This window comes from Bufo gargarizans, chromosome 2 (genome assembly GCF_014858855.1).
Source record: "Bufo gargarizans isolate SCDJY-AF-19 chromosome 2, ASM1485885v1, whole genome shotgun sequence".
NCBI lineage: Eukaryota > Metazoa > Chordata > Amphibia > Anura > Bufonidae > Bufo > Bufo gargarizans.
This window is the reverse complement of record NC_058081.1, coordinates 518,158,898-518,176,319: the sequence shown is the minus strand read 5'-3', so window position 1 is coordinate 518,176,319 and position 17,422 is coordinate 518,158,898. Positions and strand designations below refer to the sequence as shown.

General features: G+C 48.4%; 1 protein-coding gene across 1 annotated transcript; it reads right to left on the bottom strand.

Annotated features, from left to right (window-relative positions):
- Positions 1-374: 374 nt before the first annotated feature.
- TMEM121B (transmembrane protein 121B) lies at positions 375-15,254 on the bottom strand. The gene is made up of 3 exons (XM_044277488.1): positions 15,249-15,254; positions 14,719-14,907; positions 375-1,475 (listed from the first exon to the last, which is right to left on the bottom strand). The coding sequence occupies exons 1-3, from the start codon at positions 15,252-15,254 to the stop codon at positions 375-377; spliced, it is 1,296 nt and encodes a 431-aa protein (XP_044133423.1).
- Between the last annotated feature and the right edge of the window lie 2,168 nt (positions 15,255-17,422).

Genomic DNA, 17,422 nt, shown 5'->3' with positions numbered 1-17,422 from the left:
CTATGATATTGGTTTGTCTCCACCAACCCTATAAAGATCACAAGACCTCCCAGAATTCTATGATTGCCATACGGTATGGGCCTTCTATATCAAAGCTAAGATTGTCTTTGTCGTCCATAACAACCAACCAGAGGTTAGCTTTCATTTCTTATAATGCGCTGGAAAATTAAAACTGAGCTCTGATTGGTTGCAATGGGCAACGAAGACGATCTGACTTGATAAATATGGAGCACCCTTCATATTTAGATCTTTAAAGTGGTGTGAGAGCAACTCGAAGGAATCTGGGCCCTTACATATTTTCATGGCAGTGTTGGCAAAAGTAGAAGAGAAGTGTCCATTGAAGGGTTGGGGGGAGTGGTTGTTGATGGGGTACATCAGTTCTGTGATGTCACAGCCAGGGTATTGACGTAAGCATGAGGCCCCATGTCGTTTTCAGACACGCAGTGGCTGAACTGTCCTGGAGGGCGGTCCATGTGGTCAGGACCAGGAGATTTTAGGAGGCAGCAGAGCTCCAAGACCTCCAGCCAGCGGCAGGCCAAGAAGAAGACATTCTTTAACATGAATACAGACATAGGCTGGCTCGCTGGACCCAACATCAAGAAGCAACGAACAGCCAATAGAGGAGCATCCACCAATGAGCTGCAAAGGAGGCGAAGGAAAAGCCGACAACGGCCAGCAGGAACCGCTGAGTCCAACTCTGACAACCAGAGGACAGGGGATGCCAAAGCCACAAAGTAGACAACCAATAGAGGGTAGTAGATTAGAGGGGTTAGCGGTAGTTTCCCTTCCAGCATTGGTTCCAGGAGGGCATAGCTGTCAAGCAGATCCAGGCAGGAGGCAAGGAAATAACCACTTGCTCTTTGGTGTGGCCATCCTCGTGGGTCAACACTGAGCGAGCGCACCAAAGACCACAGGAGTGGGACCGAGAGAGCCACAGTCAGTCTAAAACCTGTGCTGCCCAGTGGTACCCCAGCCTCTATCTGATCCACTATTGGGGTACAGAGTATCAGTGTCACCTTTGGGGTGAATGCTATAGCATATATCAGCCAAGCAAGGTGGCTATAAGCAAAAGGCCCTTTCTTTGGCCGATGAACTTGTCCATATCCAGTGGAGCTGAGAGACCCATGATAGGCTCTTTGACCCCTGCTGTTCTTGGAGTAGAAGATCCCCCATCCAGCAACCACAACCAGGTCAGTGGCTATCCACGAACACCAGTACAGGTCAGTGCCGGCAATCAGGTAGAGGTCTAGCAAAGCCCCCTGTGCCAGCAACAGCACCACGGAGAGCACCTTATAACAGCCACGAAGGGCACAGCCAGGGCCCCCTCCTGGCAACCTTCCTGGACCCCCATGTGGGAACTCTCCAGCCTTCATCCCCAGACTGGAGGAGGTGGAAGAGGGGGCCAAGGAGGGTGGGCACGAGGGGGCCACGGGTAGTGGGGAGAGTGGAGAGGGCAGGGTGTCGGGGGTTAGGGACTATATATGAGAAAAATGACAAACTACACAGGATAGGGAGGTGATTATGAGGTTCCTACAGCCAACAGGAATGCATTAAATCCAAAGTGAAAAATAATCTATAAAGAGAACATGCGAGAATCTAGGTGATATATTGGGGGGCAGGGGTGAATCTGGATGTACTGGAAATAAGAGGGTGCCTGAATAAAGGGGTGTGTGCATCAGAACCTGGGGAAATAATAGGGATGCATCTTGTAAACCATCAGATATGTTGGAATATTGGTGTAAAATGCCTGGCCAGTAATATCTGGGGTAACAGGGTCAGGATGTATGGGGGTGCTGGTGTACAGTAACAGCAGTGGATACAGGTGCACAGAAGAGAGGCTTGGGGTACACAGGGAATAAAGTGACAGTCCCAGCAATATAGGGTGACTGCTGGCAGTGATGCTGGTTACCAGGGCTGGTGGATTGCAGAGGTAGTAGATACAAGGAGGCACAGCTGCTAGGAGGTAGTTGATAGCAGAGGCTTCATCCGGCAGAGGTCCATGAGTCCAGTTATTGGGGTGCTGGGGGATGCACTGACCTGGGGGTGCAGAGGAGGGTGTGACACCCGGAGGAGGCTGCAGCTTGAAAGATGTGACATCCCGGGAAATTTTCCTAATATCCGGTAAATGCGGCAGTCACTGGAGGATGCACATGATTCCGGGGACTCGGGATCCCGGGGTGCCTGCTGAAGGGGCCCCGGCAACACCGGGATGACGGCCAGCCGTGGAGCAGCGGCAGCTTCTTCTCTGCGCCCGAATTAGTTACAGCTCTGCTGCCCCCTAGCGGTTAGAGGAGGAGCCTGCAGTGGGAGGAGATGCCATCCTGTGTATAGCAGAGCTACAAGGTACATTATATAAGAGGTGTGCACACCCACAGCAAGGGGGCTCAGTACTCAGTGCAGGACTACAAATCCCAGCAGGTCTGACCATGCTCCAATTGTCCCTCTCCACTTGTTCTATAGAATGGTAAACCTATATTGACACACATCCATACAGACAGAATTGGGTCACTATGACCTGCTGGGGCTGCATGATGTCTCATCCTTGGGCTGTGATGCTCCCTTCCCCTTCTACTTCTACTTAACCTCCAGCAGTTAATGCCCCTGTCTGTCACATGCAATGATCCACAAATACCATCATTTCCCCTTATCTTGGTATGTAAATCAGCGCTCCAGCAGATACAAACTACTGCTGTGACTCTTCTGAACAAGTAAAGGGTTAACAATGTAGAAAAGCAATGGGGGGCCTACAACTCCCCATAATAGGAAAAGCAGCCAGGATCTCTGAGGAATCAATGGATGAACCTCCATGTGTCTGTGACAGGGTCCCCCCACTGTGACTGCCACTCCTGCTCCCCCTATAGTGACCCCTGGCTATTAGACATAGAATACAATACAGTACCACAGTATACTGACCAAGGCGTCAATAATAAGCGTACGATCCAGTGGGAAGAACAAAGAAGGATGGTGGTGGTCCATCTAGTCTGGCTTTATTTATTTATTTCTTAGAATGGATATACAATATAGAGATAAAAGTCTTGTGACACCTACACATTACACCTACTGGAGCTTTTATGACATCTCCTTCTAAATCCATAGGCATTAAAATGATGTTAACCCCCTTGAAATGAGGCCACGGCTCTGTGGAACAATCATGTTCCTCCACACCAAACTTACCTAACCATTTGCTTTGTGTACTGGGGCACAGTCATGCTGGAACAGAAAATGGTCTTCTGAAAAACAACCCTATAGCATTATCCCTCCTCCACCAGGCAGGTAATGTTCTCCTGGCATTTACCAAACCCAGACTCGTCTATCAGACTGCCAGACAGAGAAGAGTGATCCATCACTCCACAGAGCATGTCTCCACTGCTCCACAGTCCAGTAAAATGTGCTTTACACCACTCCATCTGAGAGGTCTAACTCATGCTGCTCGGCCATGGAAACCCACGCCATGAAGCTCCTGGTGCACCGTTTTTGTGTTGATGTTTAGGGATGAGCGAATCGGATGAAACCACATGGAACCGAACCCGAGTTCGGGAAATGTTTTTATACAGTGGAAATTAATTTATGAAGTTATTATGCGAAGTCTCGCAAGACTTAGCGAAGTAATAACTTTGGCTCATCGGAGCCAATACACTCTAATACTGCACGGAGCACTCGCTCTGTACAGTATTCAAACTAAGTATTATGCGAATCGACTTCGGATGTTTCATCCAAAGTCGATTTGCTCATCCCTACTGATGTTAATATCAGAGGAGGTTTGGAGCTTTGCAGTTCTGTAGACAGCAGAGCAATGATGACTTTTATGTACTACTAGCAGACCTGGTTTCGCACAAGTCCATTGAATCTATTTTTATTTATTTTTAGTAAAATTTTTGTGGGGGGGGGGGTTAAAAGATATCCACAGAGCCCCCATAACAGTGACATCAACAGAACCCTAATAACAGTGATTTCCACAGTGGGCCAAAACAGTGATATCCACAGTGCTCCCATAACAGTAACATACACAGAGCCCCTATATAACAGTGCACCATAACAGTGACACCCTCAGAGGCCTGTAAGAAGGTACAAGGAATCATTGTGGATGATAGGTACGTGTCACCGAGGTTCCTGGCTTCGGTGGAGTAAGAGCCGGTTTTTATGTGTCAGCAGCAATTGCTGTTTGACACCCTGGTACTTAGCATGGCTGTAATAGCTGATCTGGGACGGCTCTTACTGAGAGTAGTCAAAGTGCTGGGTGGGTGACTACTCCCCACGTTCCAGGCCGGGTTTTGCCAGGCATAAAACCAGCCAGCACTGCCAGGTGAAGAGGATTACCTCCGTCTGACAGTGGAGTTCAGGAGGTCTGTGTGCTGGGATCTGAGGCCTGTGCTGGGCTGGAGAGCGGAGACACGTGTGTCAGGGGAACAGGCCGTCTAAAGCCTGTATTTCAACTTTCTGAGGCAGAACTGCCACCAAGGTGACTTGCCATTGGGTGTGAAGTAACACCAACACTGCAAAAGTGACGTTTTGTTTTTGGCATCATGTGTGAATAAACGCTGCAGTTTGAATTACAAACTTGTATTTTGCCTCTGTACTGCGCCTGCTTTTCCTAACTACCAGAGCGAATCCCCACATGCCCCATAAAAGTGACATCCACAGTGCTCCCATAACAGTGACACAGAGCCCCTATATAACAGTGCCCCATAACATTGACATTAACAGTGCTCCCATAACAGTGACATCCAGTGCCACAAAAGATTAAGTCAACTAGTCCGCACTGAGATGCAGGGGTGCACAGAGCCGGTACCCATGTTTTGCGGATCCGCGGTTTGCAACATGGGCATCACATGTTCGGGTGAATGCACTCTAACAGTGAAGAAAAATGGCTGGGTGGTTATGAAAACCTGGTGTAAAACTGTGTGTATGTCAGTGAGGCGAAGACTGAAGGACCTGCAAGCTTCTATTGGCCAATAAGGGTCATGTGTCCGTTTGTATATCAATTAGGATATGAGTGAAGGAGCTGTGAGCTTCTATTGACTAATACGGGTCATGTGATGGTGCTATATTTGCATTTTTGTGAGTCCGGTTAAAAACCTTTCAAACCACCTGATTTACCTGTGTGCCAAATTTATCAGCCCAGGCGTTTGGCCATGCATAAAGAACAGACAGAAATTCATTTTTTATATATACAATAGATATGTCTCAGCACTCAGTGACCTCGCTGTGTAACTTTACGTGGTCTCCACTTCATCGCTGAGTTGCTGTGGATCCGAAACACTCTACAATAATACCACTCACAGGTGATGGTGGAACATCTAGTAGTAAGAAAGCTCAAGGACTGACTTGTTACAATGGTGGCATCCTATTACAGGACCATGCTGGAAATTCAATCTCTTTAGAGCTTTCACAAATGTTTGTAAAGGCAGACTACATGGCTAGGGGCTGGATTTTATACACCTGTGGCAAAGGGACTGAATCAAACACCTGAATTCAGTGGTTAATCACTTCATTGCCAGAGTGTTTACCCCCCTTCCTTACAAGGACAATTTTTCAGTTTGAGCTATGTCATATCTGTATTTAATATTATTTTTCCATTCATTCCAATTTTTTTTTCTGTCACACAAGATTTCATGACAAAACACTTCTAATACCATTACTGTATGTTTGTACTGTGAAAAAGGACGCTATTTGTGTAAGTTATCTACTGGCTGGGCTGACCGAAAAACTTCAAACGACTAGACCACATTTTGGATTTTGCCGACCTATTTTTCTTTGCTGGTTCTATGGCACGTACTGCCAGAACAGATATTGTACTGTGCCAGTACATGAAACTCCTTCAAAGTTTTTGGACCCCTTAAGATATTCATCCTCAGGAAATTTGGACATTTTAAGCTTTTGGATTTTTTTCCATTTTTTTATAAATTAAAAAAATATGTGTGCATTTGTAAATATAGGTAAAACAAGTACCTATATTTAAATTTTTTGTGAAATAAAAAGAAAACAAAGTGTACGTTTGAATAATTTCACACAATGTTCACTATACTATTGATAAAATTAATAAATAATCTATTTTTATTTTTTCATGAAAGAAAAAGGAGTAAATGTGTGTGTGTGTACGTTGTCTGCTATACTATTGTTCAAAACCAATAACTATAGCTATAACTTTTTTGTCTCACTTTTAATAACTTTACTGTTAATTTTTTTATTCATTTTTTTTTACTTTTTTTTTTTATTAAGGAAAAAAGTCAACTAACCACATCTTGCCACAGTCCGGGCAGGAAGGGGTTAATTCACAGACTGCAGGATCACAGTATGGCATCCTTTTTTTTTTGCGGATCCGTTGTAATATCGCCTAGCCTTGTCCGCAAAACGGGGCTACAGAATGAAGCAACGGATGCAGACAGCACATGGAGTGCTGTCCGCATCTTTTGCGGCTCCATTGAAGTGAATGGGTCTGCACCCGAGCCGCAAAAAATGCGGCTCGGATGCGGAACCAAACCACGTTCGTGTGCATGTAGGATAAATTTCATAGCTAGCAGGAGGCGCTTTCACATCAAGGATCTTTCCTAAGTGCACCCCTGCCAGCTTATCTTCACTATGGATCCCTGTGACGTGTCACAGGCTTCACATGTCCGGAGACCCCTTCCAGGATCTTCACTGTGACTGCAGCTGTCTAATGACAGAATGGTCACAGGGATTTGCAGCTCCAAAGGGCGCCGGCAGATGGTAATGTAACCCGACGCTTTTATGCGTTGTGTTACAGATAAGAGCATGTTTATATAGTCGCGCAGCGTAGGCAAGTGGTTAATGGTTTTCCAGGATTTTTTAACTGGATAGATGGGGGTCCTTTTCGCAGCTTACCAGGCACAGCACCTAGGCCATGTGACACTGATGAACATGCTTAGGAGAAGCTGTTAGAAGGCCGCTGCCTTCTCAAATATCTGATCGGCGATCAGATACTGATGACCTTTCAAGAGGATAGGTCATCAGCAGTGGCACACCTACAGGGGGGGTCCAGCAGGTCTGGACCCCCCCCTTTCCCCGCTAAAACAACCAGCGAATATATATATATTTTTTAATCTCTCTGAGAGGCGTCTCCCTTCCCTGTTCTTCTGATAGGCCGCAGGCACTAATGCCTGCGGCCTATCAGAGGCCGGCACAGGCGGCGTGATGACGTCATTATCATCGCACCGCCTGAGCGGGGCAGCACACAACAGGGACACAGGCCGCATCAATGCTGATGGCGGTAAGTATTAATTTTTTGTTGTTTTTTTTGTGGGGGCGGGGGGCTGGCACTATGGGACATCTGGCATTTCTTACAGGCCATTTTTTTGGGGGTGGCACTCTGGGGGCATTTCATTCTTGGCCATTTTGGGGGGGGGGGGCATTTCTTACTTGCACATTATGGTGGGGGGGGGGGGGGCACCATGGGGGAAAGGAGCACTATAGGGGCTCTAAAGGGGCTTTTTTTTTATTGGCACATTATGGGGGCACTATAGGGGAGAGCAGCACTATGGGGTATCTGGTAGCACTATAGGGGCATTATTTGGGGGCACTATGGGGAAGTGGGGGCTCTAAAGGGGGCTTTTTTCTTATTGGCACATTATGGGGGCATTATGGCATCTGGTGGCACTAAGGGGGCATTTTTTACTGGCACTTTATGGGAGGCACTATAGGGGAGAGCGGCACTATGGGGCATTATTTGGGGGCACTACGGGGGAGTGGAGCACTATTGGGGCATCTGGTCGCACTAAGAAGGGGCATTTTTTACTGGCACATTATGGGGGAAAGGAGCACTTTAGGGGCATCTTCTGGGGGCACTAAGAAGGGGCATTTTTTTTACTGGCATATTATGGGGACACTATGGGGAAGGGGGGAGGAGCACTATGAGGGCATTTCCTGGGGTATTTTATACTGACATACATTATGGGGACATTAGCTCAACTGCGGGCACTAAGTGGGGGTATTTCATGTACTGTCATATTATAAGGAGAATTATTACTACTAGGGGGTATTATGGGGCGCTTTACTACTACTGGGGGGCTATAAGGAACATAATCACTAGTATGGGCACTATAGGGGCATTACTACTACTAAGTGTGCTCTGGCAGAGAATTATTTATATTGGTGGGGTTTTGGGGAGGACTTACTTTGGGGAGGCACCCTGGCTGGCACAGTATCATCTTAGCACAATTATTTTTGGGGGACATTATCTTTATACTATTAGTGTCTGGGCGCAGTTATTTTTTAGAGCACTGTGTGCCAATAATTGTTGAAGGGGGCACTATCTGTGTAGTAGTAGTATTTCCAGGGGGACTGTTTCTGCAGTATAGTATTGGGGGTGGCAGAAAAGGGTGTTCAGAAGATGTGAAGCTGATGGAAATGTAGGAAACTAATGTATGTTTGTCAATCTCTGCAGAGACGGGAGATGGCTGAAAAATCATCATGGCGGTCTGGTCTGAATGGAGAAGATGAGGAAAGAGAACGTCTACAACAAAGGTGACATCACTGGATGTAAGAGGTATGGGGCGCTATGTAGGAGAGGAGAGGCTCCGGCTCCTCCCCTGCCATTTGCAGAAGGAGGATTCAGAGCTGGATGAGGACGGTCAAGGGAGGCAGCAGGCCACGGGCGGGTGGCAGATGGTGGGGGGAACCACAGGCCTTGAGCAGGATCTGGGGAGGGAGGAGAGCAGAGGAGCTTCCTGGCTGTAGCCGGCTGTCTATTGTATAATGTGAAGCAGGCAGTGCAGCCAGGACAGGACCTCCCCTCTCCGTATGATGTGTAGAGAAAGGCCTCAACTATAGAATTTCAGCTGTACAGTGCTTGCTGGGAGTGGCCTATTATATGTAGGAGGGGCGCACCGCATTTTTCCACTCCTACAGAGCTTTTAGAAATGGCCAGGTAAAAGAATCAGCGCAACACGCTACACGCCCCGCATTTTTAAATATGAAGGGGGCTTTGAAAAATGGGCAGGCAAAAGAATTGGCACAGAGCGCTACACGTGCCACATTTTTTGCCTTTCGGACCCCCCCCTTTATTCCAGGTTTACATTTACTTACTGTTCATTTTCCAGCCACATCTGCTTGTTCCAAGCATCTATCACACATTCAGTAGAATAATATTTTCTGACTTTGTTTCCTCCAAACTACTTTCTGACTGTACCTCCCTTGTTTTCACTTCTTCCAAAATGATTCTCAGACTGAGGATTCCTTCTCCCAAGTGCATTATTTAACATTTGGAAATACTGACCATTTATCCAGCAATACTAAATCATTTTCCATGGTGCAGACGCATTCAGGAAAATAAAAAATATATTAAACACTTCTGTCATTATCAAACAGGCAAAACTTACCTATCTTCTCCTAGAGCATATCACTTAGGGATCATGCACACAGCTGTTGCTTGGCTGTTCCGTGCACTGGGGACTACAATTTGTGGTCCCCAATGAAAGGGCAACATCCGTGAGGATTTCGCTAATGGATCCAGACACATTCAATTTGAATTTGTGATCCGTCCGCACCACAAAACGAGATTTTTGTGAACTCACCTGTAAAATCTCTTTCTCGCTTAGTTCATTGGGGGACACAGGACCGTGGGTATAGCTGCTTGCCGCCACTAGGAGGCAACACTAGGCTGAAAAGTGATAACTCCTCCCCTGCCAGCTATACCCCCTCCAGCCTGGAGAGAGCATATCAGTTTGTGCCCAAGCAATAGGAGTAGGAGAAAAAAAAAACATACGGTAAACAACCAACAACTTAAAAATGTCAGTCGGAACGAACCAGAACTGAGGACCATACTGGCCCACCAACCGCTATAATTTGTGGCAAACAGAACCACTTGGTGTGAGCTGTGTCCCCCAATGAACTAAGCGAGAAAGAGATTTTACAGATGAGTTCACAAAAATTTTGTTTTCTCACTCGCATCATTGGGGCACACAGGACCGTGGGACGTACTAAAGCAGTCCACGGGGAGGGAAACAAATAACACGCCCATGGAGAAAAACGCCCTCGAGGATGCGTAATCCACTGCCGCCTGCAAAACCTTGCTGCCCGGAGCAGCATCCGCCGATGCCTAGGAAGCACCCGGTAAAACTTGGTGAACGTGTGCCCGGAAGACCAAGACACTGCCTTCTACAACTGAAAAGCTAATGCATGGAGTAGATGAACCCGAGAAGCACCGACTGCTGGTCAGGTAGGCCATAACTCCGCTTGGCAGTGCCTTGTCCTAGGAGCGGAATGCCCCAGCAACTGTCAGACAGATATACCTGGAAAACATCCCTTTGGAGGTCGTCAGCTTTGACAAGGACCTCCAGGAAAAATACAGGTAAAAGTCCGTACAGCGGAAAGTAATAGCTATGGACCAGCAAACCTTAGAGGCCAAATCACATGGCTGGATGGAGAGCCCGCTCTCTATAATGCGAGGGAGAAAGAAGAGAAACTCATGTCTGAGATGACTTGGAAAGCGGCGACTAACTTCTGCAAAGAAAGAAGATACTGGGCGGAGCACTGCCTTATACTAATGACAAAAGAAAAATGTACGTACAAAAAGGCGCTATCAACTCCGAAAGCCGCCGGGTGGAAGATCCCGCCACCCGCAATGCCGCCTTCCCAGAAATAAAAAGGAGAAGAAGACGTCCCAGAGGAAGGACTTGTTCTTTACTGAAACGCCTCCAAACGATCCACAGGTCGTTTGGACGAAGCCGGCTCCTTGCCGCAACTTTGGAAGCAAAACCAAAATCCAGGTCCGCAGGATCCTCCTCTGGTTAAGAGAACGCCCCTTAGGAAGGGGTAAATTGGTAAACCAATGCCCCTAGAGCCGTAGAGGCTTGTAGTGAGACTTCTAGCGAGAGAAGCTGCTTGAGAAACCACCGAGAAAAAAAAAAGTCCTGAGCCAGGCGTGCCAAACTGCAGGCCAAAGAACCAATACCTCGGAGAAAGGTAGAAGTAAAGCCGATGTGAGCATCACCCGTGATGGGAAGCCCCGTAAGTGACCATATATTGACAATGCGGAAACCCTGCCTGGAAGGGCAGATGAGCAAGATGAGAGAAATACGCTTGCCTGGTGGAGTGCGATTACTACGTCAAACACCCTCACTGTACCCGGGGAACCCTGGTCACGTGGAGAAAATAGAGCTGGGATTCCATAGCCATACAACCCATGGCTACTGGTCAGCTAGACAGAAGGGGAAAGGTGGTCAGCCATCCAGCTCAAGGAGGGACAGGAAGAAAAGGGTGTTCCGTTCAGGAACGAAACCCCTACCCACGGTGGCAAGGCGTGACATGACAGACACCCGCTCTCCCCTGCGTTGGGGGAAACGTAGTTCACCCCTGGAATGAGTAGTGAAAGGAATGACCACCATCGGCTTGAGGTGATGTAGACAGTAATCATATCTGAAGAGAGGTAGCACTCTAATGGTAGATGAGTGTCGCAGTGACTAAGCTACCCAGTAGAGCGCACCCGAAGGTAGGTGCTGATCAGCTATGGTAATTACGCCATCGCAAAGCCCGAGTTGATGACAGAAGAACAACAGTTGTCAGAGGAATGGTCAATTATCAGTAGTGTAAACCATTAAGAGGCCAGGGCTAAAGCCCATTGCCCTCTGAGACTGTTGCTCTACAGAATCTATTGGTGATGCAATACTCCAGCTGAGGAGGATGCCATACAAGGGAAGCCACAAGAGTAATGCTAATTCCATACTCCAGCTGAGGAGGAGGCCAGACCGTAGAGGTCATCGATTCCAGAGTCAGAAGAATCCCCCACCTGACGAAGGAACTGTGCAGTAGGAACCCTAGTATGTAGTGGAGACGCAAATACCCTTTGCACAGTAGGAGCTACAGGAGGCTCCGCCAGCGTAAAACTGAGGGGGAGGCCTAAGGACGCCCAGTAGAAGCATGGTACCATGCTGTCCCAGTTAAGTAGAGCTAGCCTTAAGCACTCCACCTAAAAAGGGTGCTGAACAGGAGCAACTGCCGAAGGAGTGCCAGGGTAGAATCCCTACCTGAGGTGGGCTGCCCCACTGCAGTGACTACGATCTCTAGCCCTAGAGTGAAAACTTCCCCAACGGAGAAGAACACGCTGTGGTAGCTATTGCCGAGTGCCAGCAAAACACCCTTATCTAGATAAGGAAGAGTGGTGGACAAAGAATACAGAGTCAGTGCAACATTCTGCTCGCTGGATCGTGATCACAATATTTTGTGCAACGGCGTGCGCACTACACATTGTCAAACATCAATACCATGACCAACCTGAACGGTGGAGGCCCATGGGGATGGGGAGTCTCTAGGACACATAAGTGTTGCTGGGTGACCCCCCTGAGAGAACAAAGGACGACATATTTGCGCCCCAACCAGCACCAGAAGAAAAAGAAGGATACAATATGGAAGTACCCACAGTATCCAGTGGCAGTATCCATATACCACTAGATGAAGAGTACAAGGCACCAACGGTACCGACTGTTGCCACGGCCCACCTGTGAAGGAAGCCAAGGTATCTAGTGTTGTGGCGTAGTTGAATTATAGCATACAAAAATAGTTAGTGATTCCCCTGTTAACGGATCACTTGTAGACGGGGGTAATGCCATGGAAGCATGGTGAAGGCAAACGACTGTGGAATAACATTCAGTGGTAGTGCAATCCTCCGGTCAAAGAAGGGGGGTAGCGTGATAATCAGAACCGTATCCAACGGTAGTGTATTTACCCCACCTGTGGAGGGGGGTAATGTCTACGGTAAGCACTGCACTCAATGGTAGTGTAATTACTCCACCTATGAAGGGGAGAAACATATACAGGAAGTACAGTGATAATGCCATAACGCCACCTAGGAAAGAGGCTAATGCATACGGCCAGTACTGTACCCAGTGGAACTGCAATTCCGCCACCTACGGAAGGGGGAACGCTTATGGCTGGCACTGAGACCGTTGCTAGTGCAGTTAGTCCACCTATGGAAGGAGGTAATACATAAGGTAAGTACTGTATCCAGTAGTAGTGCAAATGCCGCCTAAGGAAGGGGGTAATGCATACAATCAGTACTGCTGGCTAGCATGGACGCAATCTTGGATGATTGAACTGGATTCATATCAGAGTCCGAATAACTGATCCCCCCCCCCCCCTCAGAACCAACTCCTTCAAGAAGGGAGGGTTCTGAACGTGGCCCGCTCATGCGCAGTTCTACCTCTCAGCATCTAGCCATGGCAGTTGCAGGCTGCGCCGGTGGTGAAATAACAATCAAACCACCCAGGAGGTGGGATATGAACTTCTACAGGACCACTCACCGGATTGCGCAGGTGGTGCTTAATCAACCAACGACCCAGGAGGGTGGATTGGGAACTTCCAGACGTCCTCCATTGGATTGCACAGGTGGAGAATTATCAACCAAACGACCCAGGAGGGTGGATTGGGAATCCTTCAGATGTGCTCCCCTGGATTTGCGCAGGTGGAGTATTATCAACCAAACGGCCCTGGAGGGCGGATTGGGAACTTCCAGAGGTCCTCCACTGTATTGCGCAGGCGGTGCTTTATCAACCAAACGACCCAGGAAGGTGGATTGGGAACTTCCAGAGGTCCTCCACTGTATTGCGCAGGCAGTGCTTTATCAACCAAACGACCCCGGAGGGTGGATTGGGAACTTGAAGAGGTCCTCCATTGGATTGCGCAGGTGGTGACATATCAACCAGACGACCCAGAAGGGTGGCCTGGAAATCCTTCAGATGTCCTCCACTGGATTTGCGCAGGTGGAGAATTATCAACCAAACAGCCCCGGAGGGCGGATTGGGAAACTGTGAGCGATCCCCCACTGTCCGGGATAGGACACGGGCCCAGTCTGGTACCACACCATCAGGGTGGTCCTGCGGTGATGTGGGCTGAGGGGGGCAGGACTACCTGTGATGCCCCCGCCAAATGGACAAAAGGCAGGAAGGGGTTCAATTCCTTAAAATTAAGGTATTTGGCCTGCAGAGAGGAAACACCGGAAAATCCAGTGCCGGCTGCAAAGAGGTGGCTTACCATGAAGGATTAACACAGCTTTTAGGACCGGGGGCAGAGCTAAGCGGGCTCCTGGCGGAGGGCGAGAGCTAGGCGGGAAGAATTCGTGCCTAAGGGACGCACCCGCCCCCTCCATACTTGGAATGAAAGTTGCGGCGCAAGGCTAACCGGGAAGTACTGCCGAAAACAGAGGGACTTGGATCAGTGCGCGGTATGTGTCCGCTCGCGTCCACCGGTCGCGGGTGCCCACTCCGTGGGCCGCAAGAAACAGCGCGGGCCGAGTACAGGTAGGCCCGAAGGGAAGCCGGAGCCTAAATTTTCGACGCCTGGCCAACCGTTCAGCCGGCCTGGGAGCTGTGCTCTCAGGCGCCCTGGTTGCATACCTGCCGTGGGTGCCTACCTGCGGGCCGGATAAAGTGAGGCCCACGGAATGATAGGAATGCACCCTGTCAGATAGCGGTCGCGGGAGCCCACCCCCCAGGCTGGGAAGAATAGGCGCAAGCTGCAGGACCTAAGGAGCAACATAGGAGAACCCAGGCCCCCAGACATGGACAGAGTGCCCAAAACGTACATTGGGGGCTCAGGTAACGTGGGGCCCTCCCCAGGGTATGGCCTACTCTGAAGAAAATGTCCTCCATTTTAGCAAGGGGGAGGGGAAGGGGGGGGGGAGAGATTAGAATACTTACCCAATCCGGACTACTCACCCCATCTTCATCCTTTTCTCTTCACCCCTTCTCACAGTACCAGCAGAGTCACCTCTTCAGCAGCTGGCATGCGAAGTGGCAGGAGACTGGAATGGCGGAGGGTCTCAACGGATCCAGGTGACCATTTGGCAGGGCTGCCCTGGTCCACTTTTGCTTCTTGGGGACTGCGAGCGGTGAGGGAATCCGACAAAGGTCTAGCTCCTGGGGTAGACAGAGGGGCAAGCGCCTCTGTTTTCCCTACCTAAAAGGTAAAAGATAAAACAAAAAAGAAAAATAAGAAAGGGAAGCCGCCTTGCAAAAGCAGGGAGGTCTGCCTCCTATGACACTAGTGTCGCCTCCTAGTGGCAGCAAGCAGCTATACCCACGGTCCTGTGTTCCCCAATGATACGAGCGAGAAAATAATTTTTTTGCGGTGTGGAGGCAAGGAGAGAAACCCGTGAGGGTTCTGTACCTCTGTCAAGTGAATGGGTCTGCATCAGTAATGCGGTGAGTATACGAACGGTGCCCGCATTTTGCGGATCCACTATTTGCGGGCCGCAACACGGGCATGGCTGGCCAAAGGCTACGTGCATGAAGACTTACAATCATATTGATAAGAATAGGGCCCAAAATAGACCCTTGTGGCCCAACTTTGTTTCAATACTGTACGAAGTGAGCACTCCTCAAAGTATTAGAATGTATTGGCTCCGATGAGCCGAAGTTATTACTTTGCGAAGTCTCGCGAGACTTCACATAATAACGTCAGAGATTGATTTTTACTGTAAAAAAACCAATACATTATAATACTGTATGAAGTGCTCGCTCCGTACAGTATTGAAACTAAGTTTTATGTGAATCGACTTCGCATGTTTCATCCGAAGTCGATTCGCTCATTCCTTAGTCATCACTTGTAACTAGTCTTCCATCAGAATGCTCCTCATTAACACGCTGATATCTGTCCCATTAAAGACAACTAATAACTGATTACTCTATGTCAGGGATGCTCAACCTGCGGCCATCCAGCTGTTGTAAAACTACAACTCCCACCATGCCCTGCTGCAGGCTGATAGCTGTAGGCCTGTGATGGCCAACCTCTGGCACTCCAGCTGTGCTAAAACTACAACTCCCAAGATGCACACTTGCTTGACGTTTCTCAGAACTCCTCAGAAAGGAATGGAGCATGCTGGGAGTCGTAGTTTCACCATAGCTGGAGTGCCGGAGGTTAGCCATCACTGCTGTAGGCTGTCTGGGCATGCTGGGAGTTGTAGGTTTGCAACAGCTGGAGGGCCACAGGTTGTGCATGCCTGCTCTATGTCACCTAAGTGTTGGAAGAAGGTGAGGCCATGAAATTTTAGCACAGTCTATGATACATTGCCACATAAAGAGCTGATACTTTAGTAAAAGTTGGATTTAATCCCTGGATAGTTATCTTGATTTGAAAATGATTTAATGGGGTTTTCCTATTAAGACAACTTATCTCCTATCCATTAGAACAGAGAGGCCCATGCTCCTCATTCAAATGGAGCCGCAGACGTGTGTGCGTGCCCACTGCTCCATTTAACTCTATTGGACTGCCGGAGATAGCTGAGTACAAACGCTCTGCTCTCTCTGTCAGCTCCACAGAAATAAACGGAGCAGCAATACTAGTGACCCAGTCAAAGAAGGTTGCAAATTATCGCACAATTCATATTTGTTGCATAATTTGCAACTTTTTGTGCTTCTTGCCACTTCTTGCCCTCCTGGCAGCCTTTTGGATTTACAATAATTTACACCAGAATTTGGCTTACATTATATCTAAAATCTGTACCACACGTTTTCTGGCATAAATCATCCTAAATCAGTTGGGTGGCATAGGACCCTCCCAATGTGTAAAGCATGGCATGCCAGAAAACTGGCTTAGAATTATTAGAACATTTGCCCCAAGCTTTATTAGAAAATGTAAAGATTTCACAATCATATTGCAATTTCCCTGCTGTGACCGCCTGTAACTTCTTCTGGCAATAACAGCCGTGGGTGGCTGCTGCAGGGCAAATTATGCTTATGCCAGTGAACAGGCCACACAGTAAGGCCTCATGCACACGGCCGTTGTTTGGGTCCGCATCCGAGCCGCCATTTTGTCGGCTCGGATGCGGACCCATTCATTTCAATGGAGCCGCAAAAGATGCAGACAGCACTCCGTGTGCTGTCCGCATCCGTGGCTCCGTTCCGCGGTACCGCAAAAAAAATATAACATGTCCTATTCTTGTCTGCAAAACGGACAAGAATAGGCAGTTATATCAATGGCCGCCCAATCCGTTCCGCAAATTGCGGAAGGCACACAGGCGGCTTCCGTTTTTTGCGGATCCGCGGTTTGCGGACCGCAAAAAACAGCACGGCCGTGTACATGTAGCCTAATACAAAGCCTTCTGCTCTATCAAATAAAGGGGTCCTAAATGGAGCCCCCCCCACACCCTTTCCACCATGATGTCTATATGCCCTAATAGAACATAGTGGTTCTCAGGATGCTACATTACTTAAAGGGAACCTGTCACAGGTATTTTGGGTATAGAGCCGAAGACATGGGTTGCTAGATGGCCGCTAGCAGATCCGCAATACCTAGTCCCCATAGCTCTGTGTGCTTTTATTGTGTAAAAAAACCTGATTTGATACATATGCAAATTAACCTGAGATGAGTCCTGTCCCTGACTCATCTCACATACAGGACTCATCTCAGGTTAATTTGCATATGGATCAAATCGTTTTTTTTACGCAATAAAAGCACACAGAGCTTTGGGACT